The 17601-nt window shown below is 42.8% G+C and overlaps 1 protein-coding gene across 1 annotated transcript in view; it reads left to right on the top strand.

The window, feature by feature from the left end:
• Positions 1–17601, top strand: part of SUSD5 (sushi domain containing 5) — a 40323-nt gene that overhangs the window by 1550 nt on the left and 21172 nt on the right. Inside the window, exons 2-3 of the mRNA XM_037501555.2 lie at positions 2527–2704; positions 7516–7634. Coding sequence (XP_037357452.1) covers positions 2527–2704; positions 7516–7634 — 297 coding nt within the window. The remainder of the gene's footprint in view (positions 1–2526; positions 2705–7515; positions 7635–17601) is intronic.

The following is a 17601-nucleotide window of genomic DNA, read 5'->3' as shown; positions in this document are numbered from 1 at the left end:
TATATACTATTGTATCAATTGTAATTCCTTTTAAAAAAAAAATGCCTCTGCAATCCAGTAGGTTTTAGAGTTTCACCCCATCCTAACTGCTTAAGTAGAATGCCAGATGGATATGGATCAATAGGTTGAGCCTATGTGGCTTGATGTGTGTCACACAAAACTGAAGGCAGAAATATCATGAGACAAGGATAAAATAATGACAAGTCAGAGCATATTTTCTTGCATGTTTACTGCTCATCAGGAGTGCCTGATTCTCCCTTCTTCCTCAATGGAGAACTGCAGGTAACCTTGCCTTCAAGAAATTCCATTTGCTGAGCTCCAACTTTTATAGTAGAACCATTGAAGAATTATAACATATATTATGAAAGGATTCTTTTCTTCACTAAATATATGTTTAATTACCACCACTTTCCACTTTTAGTTATTTGTGGGCTACAGTGATGGGAGCAGAAAGAAGAAATGTTCAGCTAAACTGTTACACATTGCAGACATTTGAAGGGAGAAAACTGGAAATTATTTCTAAACTATGAAGCAATGAGTTAAACCCAAATGAAAAAAAATTATTTTACATTTGACTAATTAGATATACATTTCATAATAAATAAGACCTACTACTGTACTTTTAAAATACTTTTGAAATGGAAAAATCTTCACATTAACTGAGTGCAAATTAACTGTTTGGGTGATGCTAATATGAAAAGATTCATTAATTTTGCAATTTATTCTACTATCTGCTATAACAGAATAGCAGATAGTAGACACTGTACTTGTTGTGGAGAAACAGGTCCTTGCTATTGCAGAGCTTAAAACCCCATGGAGAGAGAGTTATTAAGCAAATAATTACATGAATAAAATGTGAAATTGCAGTTTTGATAAGTGATAAGATGAAAGGAGAGAAATTACTATAGCGCATATAATAGGAGATTTTGACTTGGCGTTGGAGAATCTGAAAAATGAGTAAGAATTAACTGGGCAAATAGGGGGAAGAAAGATTGTCTAGGTAAAGAAGATCATGTGCAAAGAAACTGAGTGGCAGAGAGTAGAGGACATATGATAAGAGACAGAGTGGCTGGTAGAAGTATTAGAGATAATGCTAAGGAAATTGCCATGAATGCATTTAATGTGGGACTTCATAGGCCAAGTTTTATTTTAATCCAAAAAAAAGGAAAAGAATCCATTGGTTTCCCTAGTGTAGTAATGAATCAGATGTACATTTTGAAATGTATGGGACCGGGGCAAGTTTGGAGAGAGAGAGAGAGACTATATAGGATGTGATTTCATTTGTCCAGGTAAGAAAGAAGGTTTGAGCTAGAGTGGTGGATGGGGTAAATGAAAAAGGTCTGGACTTAAGAGAAAAATGAGTCATCTGTGTGAGGATGGTCTTTGAAAGCATATGTGTGGATGGAATTCTAGAGGAAGGCTTTGTAGTGAGAAGAGCTGATCTAGAATTGAGCTTAGCATGAGAAAACAGATTAAGAATTATTGAGTCTGTGTTCATGAAATATAGTGGCCTGTAATTTTCATTTCTGGTAATATTCTTATCAGGTATTGACATCAGGTTTATTATGATGGTTCTAAAAATAAATTGAAAATGTGTTCCCTCTTCTATTAATGATCTCTGTAAGGGGAATTTTCATTTTTTAAATGTTTGGTAATGAGATTATATATGGTTGAGGTTTCTTTTTGGGAAGGTTTTTAATATTGCATTGTCAGAAAAGTCATGATGTATTTTTGGCTTGAAAAATATAGAAAAAAAATATGACTTTTCTGACAACACACTATACATATGTATATAGGTACATATGGGTGTATGTACATACATAATGCTGGATTTGGTTTGCTAGTATTTTTCTGGTCTATAGACATAAGCGATATTGGCCTCTGCTTCCACCACTGCCTGAGTTCATGTTTCCATTCCACCCATCTGTCACATGTCCTTTGAGGCCATCTCATGTCCATCTATTCATGTGCTGCAGGAAACCCTGGTAAACTGGACATGCCACTGCCCTCTTGCCGGGTCAGAAAGAAGTCTAGCAAACACAAGCAGCCTCATTGTGGGAAGAGTCTGGTAGTGTCCTGAAATAATAGGACAGATTAAAAGAAAGCAACCTGCTGTGTATGCGGTGACCACGGGGCTGGGGAAGGCAGGGGAAGGCAGAAGTCAGGTCTGAGTTCTTGGACACCAAGAACCCCAACTCAGGGGAACCAAGGACACTGAAACTTGCCGCCAGGTGTTTGTAAAACACCTTTTTGAAAGGAAGATTTGAAGGATTTGTTGATTTAAACCTGCCACAACAGATGCTGGTTTTTTTGGGTTTTTTTTTTAGAGAGAAACAAAAAAATCAATGAATACAGCATCAGTGTATTTGGCATCTCCTGACCCCAGGAATGAGTGCAGTGGCTACTTAGGTCTCCAGGCAAGTAGGAAACTACAACCCATACTGGCATCTGCCAGAGAACAGTTCTCTGAGATTAAATGGCCATGGAGCCTAAAGACAGCCTGTGTTCATGCTTGTTCCCACCCAGGAAAGCTCTTCGTGCTGGAGTCTCTGAATGGCTCTCAAGGCCTGCAGCTGGAGGCAGCGCGGCTCTCCTGTAAGAGCCAGGGCGCGCACCTGGTGTCTGCAGACGAGCTGCGGAGGGTAGTCCAGGATTGTGCCTTGGCAGTGTGTACCACGGGCTGGCTGGCGGATGGCACTCTTGGGTAAGGATGGTGAGCTGGGGAAGCTCTACTTATTGACTCACCCTCACTGCCCCACAGGGGCTTATATAGGGCAATACTTGTTCTGTTGAGGTGCCAGAAATGCAAAGTGCAGTGGACAGTGCCTTCCAGTGCATTCTTGTTTTGAGTTCTCACATAACGTTTTTATGGAGTGCTTCACAGTACTTTTTCCCTTACTTCGTTATTTTGAATTTCTTTTTGAAGTTACAAAATGATACATGCTTGTTAAAAAAAGTTTTACAAATCTGTGTTTCTCTTCCCTACCACAGAGGTAATGACTCATAACTATATTTTCTTAACCGTCTTTCTCTGCTGAATCCATCTGCATACACATACAGGAAGAGATGGTAGGAAGGTTTCAAAATATGACCAAAATTCTTTCACTTTACTCCCACAAGAAGTGCAGTCTATGCCTTTTCCCCTTAAATGGGTATAATATTGTCTTAATGGATAGATTACAGCAGAAGTAATTTTATGCAGAAGCATCTAGGCTGAATTTCTGGCATACTCACTTTTGAAAGGCCAGTGAGGCTTCTGATTATCTGAGATGGTCATGCTGTGCAGAAGGAAGCCACATGGAGATGCCCATGTAGGTGCTGTCACCAGTAACCCCAACCAAAGTACCAGCCAATAGCTGGCATTAACTGCCAGACGTGAATGGAGATGCCTCCTGATTCTAGCCTCTGAATTATTCCATTGAGTTATCTACAAGTCTTCCCAGCTTAGGCCGTGGACATTATAGGGCAGAGCCTAACCATTCCCACTGTGCCCTGGCTGATTTCCTGAACTGAGGAATCCTTGTGGAAAAGTTCATCTTGCAGCCAGCAAGGAGAAATCTCTCTGATAATGCTGTAGCTACTTCCTTAGCCAGAATCAGAGACCAGCCCCTTCTACTTCCTTGTGTATGCCATAGGAATAGAAAAGAGCAAAATGGTTTCTAAGAACTGGTTTGGTTTATAATGATCCTGAAGCTATCTGACTAGCAGTTGACCATGGAAAACACTGAGCCATGCTGACTCATGTCACCAAATGGGCAGCATGTGAGGAAGTAATTACAGGAAGGGGACAACTGAGGCTGTATCCAGTGCTATTCAGAAAATCTGAAATGGCAGCCCTCTCTGCCTTATATTTTACATCCACATTCCTAACTAGACAAATATGTCCTGTACATGCACATCTCCATAATTTAGTCAAGTGTGAATATTTTTCTTAACGTTCTATCATTGTATCAGATAACCTGGTATTCAGAGATTCTGTAGAGACAGTTTGGAACCAGGTGACTCCCTAGCATTATAAGTTAGGACTGGGTGACTGAATAGGTTTATCCTCTCTGGTTTTTTTTTTTTTTTTTTTTTTAATATTTTTTTATAGAGGCATATTTTATTTATTTATTTATTTGCTTGATGGTTTGTTTATACAAGCACTGGGTACAGTCAGAAGCGCGGGAGGGTGAGAGAATTCACTAGAGCCAGAGCGGGGAGCAGAGCAGGCAGAAGGACCGAAGTACACTGCTGAGGGGAGCAGCGGGCGGCAGGAGAGGTCTGCGCGCCATGTGGGACCCTCCTCCGGTGGCCGGGGGACAGCCGGGGATCGAACCGGCGCCGCAGAGGCTGCGGGCAGCTTTGCAACCCAGCGCTCAACCACTGCGCCACCGGGGAGGCCCTATCCTCTCTGGTTTTGCGGTAAAGACTACATTGCAGAGATTATATTTCTTTCTAAAGCAAACATAATTACTTGATATATTTACTACACAACATATTAATAATAGTTTTTCCACTTAATGTTTCTGGAACCAAGACGTGTCTAACCATTAGTAGTTACATTTCACCTACACAGCCATCTCCCTGCCCCACTGAAAATTATTAAATGCATGGTGCAGCTTACAACTGATAACATAGTAGATATACAGACACAGATCTGATCTGTATTTCCATGAATTTGTGTTGAGTACATACATAAATCTGGAAAAGGAAGGAAGTCTAGAATGGTGAATCCAGAATCAGGGACTACTTGATTCCCCAGAGCTTCTGCAGATTCATAAAGCTGAATTACAATTTTGATAGCCTCATAGGACTGGGAAGACAGAGATTTAAATTCAGGTTTTGCATAGGAAGGAGTCTGGAGAGTCCCATTTAGGTTGAAATATTATAGGAATAACCCCCAATAGTAAGAAAAAACTGGAAGAAGTACGCAGGCCCTCATTAGAGCTGCTTCAAGTTTTCTGAGGCCATGAATTTAGATTGAGAGGATACTGGAGTTCTGTGCTCTAGAAAATTAGCAGAGCTGATTTTAAAATTGCTCTCCAGAGGAAGATAACATTCTCCTAGGCAATTTATTTGTCACAAAATATAAGTAACCAGTCTAGGAGGAGATAAGGCAATAAGAATAAAAATCAGGAAAAACAATAGCAATAGAAATTGTAAATATTATCATTGGTACATGCAAACTTTAAAATAACTCTCTCTAAAATGTTCAAAAATGGAAAAAAACAGAAGATGAATTTTGGCAGAAGACTGTAAACTATAAAAATGACCAAATTGAAATTCTAGAAATGAAAAATATAATAACTAAGATTAAGAATTTGATAAATAGGGCCTCCCCGGTGGCGCAGCAGTTGAGCGCTGGGTTGTGAAGCTGCCCGCAGCCTCTGCAGTGCCAGTTTGATCCCCAGCTGCTCCCCGGTGACCAGAGGAGGGTCCCACATGGCGCACAGACCTCTCCTGCCGCCCGCTGCTCCCCTCAGCAGTGTACTTCGGTCCTTCTGCCTGCTCTGCTCCCCGCTCTGGCTCTGTTAAATTCTCTCACCCTCCCGTACTTCTGACTGTACCCAGTGCTTGTATAAATAAATAAATAAATAATCTTTTTTAAAAAAAGAATTTGATAGATCTAGCATATGATTAAAAAAGCCAGAATGAAAAGTAGTGAACTGGAACATATTTCAGAGGAAGAGATACAGAGCAAAGAGCAGAAAAAAAGGATAAAGAGTAGAGAAGAAATGGTAAAAGGTAAAGAAGATGCATGTAATTCAAATTCCAAAAGGAAAAGAGAAAGAAAATGATGAAAATTACTGAATTCTATATCCAGTGAAAATGTCTTTAAAGAGGGCCTCCCCAGTGGTGCAAGGGGTTATGATACAACCTATGAAGCTATCCATAGATGCTGAAGCACAAATTCTATCCCCAGCCAGGGAGCAACCCACAAGGCACAGCAGACTCTCCTGACTTGCCCGCTGCTCCCCTCAGCAGTGTGTTTCAGTCAATCTGCCTGTTCTGTTCCCCACTCTGTCTCTGGTGAATCCTCACACCTCTGGCCTGTACCCCAGTTCTTATATGCATAAATAAATAAATCTTTAAAAAAAAAGTCTTCAAAGAACAAAAGTAAAATAATTTTCAGACAAACTGAAGATGAAAGAATTCATTAGATCAGACCTACACTAAGAGTGCTCTTTTGACAAAGGGAAAATAATTACAGGGGAAAAGCTGCAGATACAAAAAAAAAAAAAAAAAGATGACTGGGAAGGGTAAGATGTGGGTAAATTGAAATTAGGTAATATAGAAGGCAACAATAATTCTAAGCACTAAAAAGTGGCATGTAAATCAGAAAGTATTTTAAGTATACTAATTACATAGCATTTTTAGTTACCTTGTTGGGGAAGAAGGTAAAACAATATTAAATTTAATAGGTCAAGGAATCATGTTGTAACTCCTCAAGTAACCACCAAAGAACAGCAAAAGGATGTGTAACTTCCAGCCAATACAGAGGAAATAGGAAATGGCCAAAAAAAAAAAAAAAAAAAAAATAGATCAACATTCAAACAATCCAGAGGAGGAGAAGAAAATTGAGGACAAGAGACTGGGCACAACTAATATAAAACACTTTGTGGGCATTCCTGGTTGCACAGAGGTTAAAATCTCAGTGCTATCAAGCTATCGCCAGCCACTGCAACCTGAGTTCAATCCCGGCCAGCAAGCTAACACACATGGCACAGCAGACCTCACCTGTCGCGCCCGCTGCTCCCCTCAGCAGTGTATTTCAATCAATCCACTGTTCCGTTCCCCACTCTGAATCTGGTGAATCCTCTCACCCCCCACACCACTGGCCTACACTCCAGTTCTTGTACGCATAAATAAATAAAAACTGAATCTTTAAAAAACAACATTTTGTGAGATGGCAGTTTTAAACTGGAAGATATTTGTTATTGAATTAAGTAAATGAGTTGCTCCACGGAGAAAACAAAAGATTTCCAGATGGATTTTTTTTTTTTAATTCTAGTCATTTTTATAAAAGATACCTATAAGTAATCATGGGATTATAATGGAAATTAACATATATATATGACTCTGAATGCTATTGAAAATATACTCAAATTTATATGCTACGAAAGCTATACCTAGAGGGAAATCTAAAGTCATAAAATGCTTGTGCTAGAAAACAAAAAAGGCCAAAAGTTCATGAATTGATGATGTTTCTTAAGAAATCTAGAAAATAGCAACAAAACGAATCCCTCAAAAAGAAATGAACTAATAAAGGGAAGCAGAATTATGTGAAATAAACTATAAGGGATCAACAGTGTATTGTGCTGAAATATGAATTGATACATATGACTTCAAATTAAGCATCATCCATGTCTTTCTAATTTTAGACCTGTGTTTGGGGAGAATATTTCTACCTTAATGGTTTAAGTCAAAGCTCCTGTATCAGAAAAATCTTCCAATTCAGAGCTGACAACAGAAAATAATTGTTCCTTCCCATTTTTCGTTAGTTCTCCTAATCTAGCACGTTCTTTATTTCAGGACAACCGTGTGTAGCAAGGGGAGTGGTGAACAGCAAATCCTGAGAGCTGTTGATGTGAGAATTGACAGCAACCCGTTTCCTGGTGGCACATACAACGCCCTTTGTATAAAGGATGAAGGTCAGTGCCAGAGCCTTTGCAAAGGTTTGGAAGGTGTGCTTTTGAGGGTTGACTCCTTGGCTTGTTACCTAGAAGCAAGTATTGAGATGAGGCTTCACTAAACATGGTTTATCAGTGTCTTCCCAAAAAAAGCCAGTAGGGCAGTGGGGATGTGGATCGGGAGAGTAAGGAAGCCAAGCAAAGGGGTAATTCCAAGCAAAGTCCATAGGTGGTGAGGTGAGGGGTTCTCTGGAGGTTTTGTAGGTCGTCATGTTTTTCCTGATCAAGGGCCAGGGAACTGGGGTATTTATACCACTATGCCTGTCAGTCACTGGGCTGCTTCAGGAAGATAAAAGTTTCCAGGTTCTTCTGACTTTTGGTGTGCCCAAGCAAAGGATTCCAGTAGCCAAGTGCCACCCTCTGACAAAGAAGCACAGGTACCCACCAGGAGCCCCTGACCCTGGGAATGGTAAAGGCATCTTGGGAATATGGAGCACCCCCATGGCACTGCTATAGTGGCTGATACAGCTTGTTCTTCAGTTTCTTTTCATGGTGGTCAGCACAATAAAAGAAATCATTTCCCCCAAAAGGAAATTGGGAGATATTTCCTAGAAAAGAAAATTAAACTTTCTTCTGGGAAATCAGCTGAGTAGTGAGGAGAAAATCATAAAGGAGTCTCAAGGACAGCATTTTGCGTGCACTGAAATAAGTATACCATCATTCTCAGAAGCAAATACCACTGGAAGGGAATGTTTATGCAAAGGGAGAAAAGCCAGCTGCTCACTCCCCAGTCACAAAAATGAGCACAGCTATTACCTGACTGCACATCGCTCTCATCTGGGAAGTTTTAATATTGAACCCTGGGTGCCAACCCTAGAGAGTCTGGTATAAGTGTTTTAGACATTGAGGTTTTTTTAAATTCCCCAATGAGTTTAGTTTGTTGCCCGGATTAAGAACTACTTCTCTGATGATGAGAAATATCGTATGAAATTGTTAGAACTATAAACTCTTAGGCTGCTTCCCAGAGGCACAAAATCCTAGTTTCCAGGAAAGGGGCCAGAAGGGTTGGTAATTCAGCCAGCCCAAGTAAACCCTAAGCCCCTGGCAGGTGCTTGTTAGATGTTATTAGTAATGGTCTTCTCTTCTGCTGTGGGGTCTCCCTCCAGAAAGACTTCTGCAGTTGAAAAGTTAGGTAAAAGAAGTGTCTTGAGAGCCTTCTGATATGTGTCCAATCAAGCAACTGAAAGATGTGGTCTTGCTCCAAAACAGCCTGGAGGGAACAATATCCATGGATTTTTAAAAAAAATTATTATTAAAATGATCCTTTGAATCCCAAATATACACAAAGGTTCAGCTCCCTGAGGGAGACAGGACAGAGGCAGAAGAAACACAGAACAATCTTCTTTCTACAGAGATCTCAAATGAATATGTAGGAATTCTGAGTCGTATCTCTTTCCTCTGATGAATGGAGGTATAAGGTTCAACTATCTTACACCCCAAGAGGTTGAGGCTTAAAACAACTATTTATTTAAATCATTATTGTTTTGGACCAGCAATTTGTGTTCTTCTGTTGGGCTCAGCTGGCATGATGCATGAGTCTCTGGTCAGCCCTTGGTTAAGAGACCTTGCTTCTGGGAGTTGGCTGGCTGTTGGCCAGGGTGTCAGGGGTGACTGAGTTATGTGTTCCTCATCACCCAACAGGCTAACCTGGGCTTTCCACCACACAGGCCATTGGACAGATTGTGTGCATGCAAGCATATGTGTCTTTTGCCCACAATGGTAGTGCATGAAGCTAAGGTTAGAAACATCCATTCACATCTGGAACATCTGGAGCATTGAGGTTAAAGCTGAGATAGTGACTGCAAAATTGAGTTATGTCCACACTGATGGCCATCTGCTCTACGACATTCAGAGGAAAACAACTTCAGCTCACTAGTACTCCTGCTGATAATGTTTAACTTGAGCAAACAGCCAAACTTAAATTGAGAAACAACCTGCAAAATGACCAACCTATATGCTTTTTTAAAATGTCAAGGATAAGGGCCTCCCTGATGGTGCAAGGGGTTAAGCACCACACTATGAAGCAATTTGCAGCCTCTGCAGCACGAGTTTGATCCCCAGCCCGCCAGGGAGCAACCCACATGGCACAGCAGACCTCTCCTGACTTGCCTGCTGCTCCCCTCAGCAGTGTATTTCACTCAGTCTGCCTGTTCTGCATCCCGCTCTGTCTCTGGTGAATCCTCTCAGCCCCTGCATCTCTGGTCTGTACCCCAGCTCTTGTACGCATAAATAAGTAAACTTTTAAAAAAAATGTCAAGGATAAGACAAAAAAAAAAAAGCCCTACCAATTTTTCTAGATTAAAAGAGACTTTAAAAAGACAACAAATTTGCAATCATGGACTGTGTCCTGAGCTGGGAGGACAAGCTATGATTGATGTAACCTGAATATGGATTATGAATTAGGTAATAGTATTGTGCCAGTGCTTAAATTTCCTTATTTTAACAACTGTACTGTATGTAAGAGTGTATTATTGATCTTGAACATGCATACCAAAGTTTCTAGGGGCAATGGGACATCATATCTGTAACTTACTCTCAAAAGTTTCAGGAAGAAATTATAGATATATATGCATACATTCAGGTATGTGTACATGATATATAATATATTGGTCTCTGTAGATACGTATTTCTAAAGCATGTGTCTATATCTGGATGTATCTGTATCAAGAGAGAAGAATGGTAAGCAAATAGGGCAAAATGAAAGCACATTAGTGCTTCTGGATAAATTATATTACAGGAGCTCCTTGTTCTTACCATTTTTCTGTAACTTTGAAATTATATGAAAATAAAACTTCTCCCCCAAAAGGATCCACATACTCCTCCAAAAAATAATAGCAGCAGACAAAAACAAACTGAGTCATGGGGACTAATATGAAGCACATTCATGAGGCCTGGAGTCATTTTAGCAGAGCAGGTGTGGCATGCGCCTCCTTAGGGGACCTGCATGAAGCCCTGCTGGGCTCCCCTCCCCTGGAGGTAAGGAGAGCTGCATGGAGTGGGGCTGATAGAGAGACCGGAGTCTTCGCCCTACAGGACCTGTTTTGCCAGGAGGTTTCTGGTGATGCATGAAGGGGGACTCAGAATTGCATGTTGAGTTGATCAGGTTCAGAGAGTTGCTCTTGAACTTTCTAGAAAAGCAGAATGGATTCCTCCAGGTCACTCAGAAAAAAACTGTGACCCTGTTCTTCTGCCTTTCGTCCTTTAGATAGAGCATGTGAACCGCTCCCACAAGGCCCTCAAGGCCCTCAGCTGAGCCACTGCTGTTCCTCTGTGGGGCCTTTGTTGAAGCGCAGTCAACAAGGGCTATCTGTGTGCAGGAGGAAGGTGCCGCCTGGGCGGAAGCAAGGAGAACAGCCTGTTCCTTGAGGCTCCTGCTGGGGTGTAGGTGATATCTCGCTCAGTGTACACCCCAGTGCAGTTTTATCTCCAGAGGCTGCCTTTTTCCTGATGATGCTTCACAGCACTTAGTTCTGTTCCGCTGCTCCCTTTGGCAAGCCAGGAGGAAAGAAGAGGGCTCTTTCTAAAAATGGCAGACCTGTGCCTCAGAAAGAGACTGGAAAGAAAACAGAGCCTGTGGGACTTTCAGGCCGCTTTCTCTGTCTCTTTTTTGAAAGGACGTTCATCATAAATGCAGACTTTTCTCATTTTCCCTCTCGTATTTTTGTTTCACTGACAGTGAATTTCCAGCCCTGTGGTGATCTCATTTAAACCAATAAGTGAAGTTATTTTTAACCAGCTGGATGCTGATGAAATAAGCTGCCTCCACTTGGGTTCTCTAACTTTGCTTCTTTTGGCAGCTGGTCTGGGGGGTTGGTGGCTTGGAGTCTGGGAGCTTCGAATCTCCTCATCTCTCTGTTGCCCCCATAGGCTGTACTATGGTGCCCCCCTCTAAGCCAAGACTGGCCTGGCTGCTCTTCCCCAACCAGCGCACTCACCTTTGTAGCACTGCCCCCCACTTCCCCTGCATGCTTTATTATTGCCTAGATTTCCCTGAAAACCAGGATAGAATGATTCCCTTCTGTTATGTCATCACAAAGATAGCTGGGTGCTCTGGGAGTTCTGAGAGCAGCCAATTCCCACCTCTGCCTGGAGGAGGCCCCACACATCAGGAACGGCTTTGGAAAATTCTCCAATTGTGATCATAAGACTGGAACCAATTAATTGCACTGCTCTGAACAACTGATAAAACTTACTTGTTCAAGGCCTCCCAAGAGAGTGTGGAGGAATCAGAGCTTAGTATTGTTGAGCTGGCATTGACCCTTGGTTTATTTGCCCTGTGCCCAGACTTGTGGGTGCTTCAGATGGATGAGTGGGTAGGAGGATGGATGGTTGGATGGGTAAACAGATAGATTCCTACCCTCAAGAAGTTAACAGTTTAATTTATAAAGCAGGAAATTCAACAACATAAGACACTTTCAAAAACCAGTGGACATCAGCAAACATCCTTAGGGCTGAAATTAAGAGAGAGGGGAAGGGACAGGGGATGGTTGTGGAAGAGAAAAAAAGATTATGAGGTGGGGCCTCCCTGGTGGCGCAGCGGTTGAGCGCTGGGTTGCGAAGCAGCCCGCGGCTTCTGCGGCGCTGGTTCGATCCCCAGCTGCTCCCCGGCCACTGGAGGAGGGTCCCACATGGCGCGCAGACCTCTCCTGCCGCCCGCTGCTTCCCTCAGCAGTGTCCTTCGGTCCTTCTGCCTGCTCTGCTCCCCGCTCTGGCTCTGGTGAATTCTCTCACCCTCCCGCGCTTCTGACTGTGCCCAGTGCATGTATAAACAAAACAAACAAACAAACAAATAAATAAACATGCCTCTATTAAAAAAAAATCATTTAAAAAAAATATAAAAAAAAAAAAAAAAAAAAAAAGATTATGAGGGAAAAAGTTGACCGTGTATAAGTAAAAGTTTAATGTGTTTCCATGATACGACGAGGAGGGCACAGAGGGAGACTTCCCTAATTGGGGAGGCAGTGGCATTTGAGTAGAACTTGAAGGATTTTCTTTTGAGGGGATAACGGGTAGGGGAGGGAGGAGAGAAGATTGCAGACAGAGAGGACAGTAGAGCGTGGCTAGGTGGTTCAGGAGAGACTAACTCTGGGTGAGCCTTTGCGCTATTTCTTTGGGAGAACGAGTCAGGGTCACAACATCCCTGGGGGCTTGAGTATATGTAAAGCAGGCCTGAGGGGGTTGCACAGGGCAACCTAAATAATCCCCACCCCCGTAAGCAATGATGCCCCCTCTCTGCTGCCCACACGCCCAGGCCTGGGTAGCATTAGGTCCTGCTTTCCAAGGGCTGAGGGTCTCTCATTCCAAAAATGTGGGTTAGATCAGTTCTGACAGATAAACAGCCAAGTCCCAGGAGTGCCCATGTCTGGGCAGCCAGAAAAATGGTGCCAATTGATCCTTTAATCCCTGGCTCAGACATCTCTGGGAAAACTTTATGACCTGAGGCTCTAGGCACCAATGAGCTGGACAGACTTCTCCACCCCGTGTTACACAGAGGAGCAGAGCTGCAGCTTGGGCCTGCTGGCACATCTGTGGCATCATGCTTGGCTTTCTGGCATGTGGTAAGCTTGAGGAGGAAGCCAAACCTGGACACATAGACACATAGATAGACATACATACATACATACACACACACACACACACACACACACACACACAGAGTTTGCAGAGCTGAGTACACCAAGGACAACCTTGTCCTCAAGCCTTGGAGCTACTTAACTATGTGCTGTTTTACAACAGCCTCAGGACCTGCAAAGGTCACTTGCTGACTAAGAGTCTGTCATTCACTTTCCTATAAAATGTCAGTTCTGGAGAAAATAGAGCAAGCTATGCCCTAGTTAGAGCAAAGGCCACACAAACATTTCCAGAATATTTACCCAAGGTATTGCTCATTTTTCTCCTGATCCTCCAGCAGCTTATACAGGTTCCGAGAGAAATAAGCTGGAAGCCCATGGTCAAAGACACCAGGACTTTTTAACTCATGTGTAATTTAAATACAGAGCTGCTTCCTTCTTTCCATCTCCTGGGCACCTCCCCATACCCATCAAGGCCTGACCTGCCTTAGTTTACTTAGTAGTAATGTCATTTGAAGGAAGACCTGTCTTCCCAAACGTGGGGACACAAATCCACACAGCTAACTCTCCTCGTATGACTTTTGGGGAATTCTTCAACTTACAGCACACATGTGCACTCTTAACATTTCCTTCAGGAAGAGCACAGACAAGCATTCCTCTCTGTTTGTAAAAGCCAAGAGTCACAGGTGTACTTTAGAGATCAAAGTGTTTACTGGAAGAAGGAACCCTTGTCCATGACTTCACCCATCAGAGAGCTTGCGTTGCTGCAGCTGTGACCATTCCAGCTTCACCTCTCTCCCGCAGACTTCAGAATCTCATTTACTGCAACTGATTTCATCCACAGTGGAGGAACTGCTGGCCAGGATTAATGTCTAGAGAATCCTGATGTGGAGAGACATCCCTAAGGTATTCCAGGAGCCTATTTGGGGAGGAACAACCAGTAGAACATACCAAAACAGTATTATTTTAATATCACATGGTCGTCCTCCTCAGTGATGTCAGTTGGTTACCAGTAATACATCTTGAGCTGTATTCTCAGCTGGAGAAGTGTCTAGGATATTGACAACAAAGTCTGCAGAGAGGTGGATAGTTGGGGGCCACGCAAGACATGCGCCAGAGTCCAGACTCCCTTCTAAACTCAGATTGTTACTGGGGGCTCCTCTGGGCACTGGAAAGGCTGCTCTTTTGGGGGCCACCACTTGACACTCTGTACTGAGGAGTGTCTTACCATGATCACAAGAGAAAGGAGGGAGGAAAGAAGTGTGGGAGAGAGAGGAGGCAAGAAAGAGCATCTAGAATGAGTGGAATGAGAACTATGACACGGAAAACCTTCCAAGACATATTATACAGGTCTCAGAATACATATAGTATGATCCAATTTTTGTTTTTTTGTTGTTTTTTTAACTTACTTTATGCACCAGGAAAAACCCTGGTGTGTTTGAGGAATAGCATGCTTAGTTGGCGCTGGTGGTCAGGTGGGGAACAGTGGGCCAAGAGTGGGCTGGAGAGGCCAGGAAAAGAAGTAGGTATGCAGAAATGCAAAAATTGGACCAAATGTTATGGGAAAATGTCAAATTGTTGCAGGGCTTTGACAAGGTTGTCATTTTTGAACATTTTCTGAAGATCGTGCAGGCTGCCAATGGTGCGGTCCAGTAGGAGATCAGGAAACCCCAAACTTGTCTTCTGTGTAAAGTGCTCTGAGCCCTCTATTTATGACAAGAAATTTAGAGCAAAACCTGGTGGGCTCAGAGGAGAAATATCTGGGGGACAATAGTTAGACCTAAGTACTCTGTACCCGGGACCTTTGGGTTCAAATCTCAGCTCTACCACTTCCCTGCCTTGGGAATGATATTCAAATTCCATGACAGAAAGTTGTTAGGAGGGAACAGGACAAGAATATCACTTAGCCTAGTGCCTGGCACAGACAAAGACCTCAGCAAGTATGAACTGTGACTCTTGTTAGCCTTTAGCTACAAACAAGCTCTAACAATAGAGTTGATAATAGCATGGTTTCTTTTTCTTTTTTTAATATATATTTTTTTAGATTTATTTATCTATCTATCTATCTATCTATCTATCTATCTATCTATCTATCTATCTATCTATTTATTTATTTATACAAGCACCGGGTACAGTCAGAAGCGCGGGTGGGTGAGAGAATTCACCAGAGCCAGAGCGGGGAGCAGAGCAGGCAGAAGGACCGAAGTACACTGCTGAGGGGAGCAGCGGGCGGCAGGAGAGGTCTGCGCGCCATGTGGGACCCTCCTCCGGTGGCCGGGGAGCAGCCGGGGATCGAACCGGCGCTGCAGAAGCTGTGGGCAGCTTCACAACCGAGTGCTCAACCGCTGCGCCACCGGGGAGGCCCCAGAATGGTTTCTTGACCTTGATGTCACACTATTTCCAATAAATAACTCATCATTTCTTTCAAAAGCAAGGAGCAAAGCTTCACATGCATGTACCATATGATTAAAATCCCACACCCATGCACTGACCCAAAAGAAACATATGATCACAAAAAAACCATGTACACAAATGTCTGCTGCAACTTTATCACAAAAGCCAAAAACTGGAAGCAGTTCAAATGTCCATCAGTTGATCCATGGATCAAAAAACTGGCATTTACATCTTGGATTCAACAATGAAGAGAATGAAATCGTAATGCATGCAAAACAGTGAATCTCAAACATTATGCTAAATGAAAAAGCCAAACATAAAAGCTTATATACAATATGATTCCATTTGAATGAAATTGTAGAAAAGGCAAAACCACCAGTGACAGAAACAGCAGTGATTGAAAGGGGTGGGTTAGCTGGGGGACACCCAAGGCCAAAGGCCAGGAAGAGATAGTTTAGAAAAGCTGTTCTGGGGCCTCCCCAGTGGCACAGCGGTTGAGCGCTGGGTTGTGAAGCTGCCCGCAGCCTCTGCAGCGCCGGTTCGATCCCCGGCTGCTCCCCGGCCACCGGAGGAGGGTCCCACATGGCGCGCAGACCTCTCCTGCCGCCCGCTGCTCCCCTCAGCAGTGTACCTCGGTCCTTCTGCCTGCTCTGCTCCCCGCTCTGGCTCTGGTGGATTCTCTCACCCTCCCGCGCTTCTGACTGTACCCAGTGCATGTATAAACAAACAAACAAACAAATAAATAAATGAAAATGCATGCCTCTTAAAAAAAAAAAGAAAGAAAAAAGAAAGAAAAGCTGTTCTATTCCTGGTTGTAGTGATTATGCAATTGTGTCCCTCAACCAAAAATAATTAAGCTATACATATTTTACCTGTATAAACAATGCCTTCTTAAAACGAAAAATCAGGAAAAAAAAATCATTGAGCAGCTTTACACTCATATTCCATAATTTAAAAATTGGGTTTTTTTCCCAGAGCATTCCTCCATAAATTGTCTTATTTGCTATTCAAAGCTATATTGTAAGGAGGATATTGTTCTCTTTATTCAGGTGAGGAAACTGAAGAACACAGAGATTTGGGGACTTATCTTCAGTCACACAGCTCCTAGGAGGGGTAAATGGGAGCTCTCACCTAAGCACGTTCCTGTCTTCCCAGCCCTGAACAGCAGGTCCCAAGATTCAGTCAAGTCTAATGAATCCATCACTACCACTTTAACTGACCCTGAAGCTGATGCTGTAATTATGAACTTGGCAGATGCTTCAGATTATTGGCTTCAGAAAGAGAATAATAACTAATATGTGCAACAGTCCCCACTATGTTGCCTGTATTCAGTCATTCAGTCTTCACAATAACCCTGAAGGAAGTTACTGTTGTTCTTGCCTAATAGATGAGGAAACTGAGGTCCAGCAAGGTTAAATAGTTTGTTCTAAGTCACAGATAATAAACAGGAGGGGAAAAGAGTTCAAAGCCTAATAGTAGAGTCTTGTGAGTTTTTTGTTTGTTTTTGTTGTAAAGATTTTTTTATTCATTTTTATAAGAACCAGGGTCCAGGCCGGAAATGCAGGACGGTGAGAGGATTCACCAGAGACAGAGTGGGGAACAGAACGGCAGACTGACTGAAATACATTGCTGAGGGGAGCAGCGGGTGAGACAGGGGAGGTCTGCTTGCCATGTGGGTTGCTCCAAGGCCGGCAGGGATTGGCCAGGCGCTGCAGAGGTTGCAGACAGCTTCACAGCACTGCATTCAACCCCCTGTGCCACCAGGGAGGCCCAGGTTTTTTTGTTTGTTTGTTTTAAGATGATCTTTTTGCCCTGAAGAGCTCATTTCCCCAGGCACCACCATTCAGCTGAGATGCATGATCTCACATCAGGTCACCTGCCTTCCAGTTTGCCCAGGACAGCTTGTGTTTATGTTGCCTGTCCCACTATAATTACCAACAGGATTGTCTCTCATATGCAAAAGA

The sequence above is a fragment of the Talpa occidentalis genome, unplaced genomic scaffold, assembly GCF_014898055.3.
Source record: "Talpa occidentalis isolate TD23 unplaced genomic scaffold, MPIMG_talOcc4v2.1 talOcc4.10, whole genome shotgun sequence".
In the NCBI taxonomy this organism is placed as follows: domain Eukaryota; kingdom Metazoa; phylum Chordata; class Mammalia; order Eulipotyphla; family Talpidae; genus Talpa; species Talpa occidentalis.
This window is presented reverse-complemented; position numbering and strand designations above follow the sequence as displayed.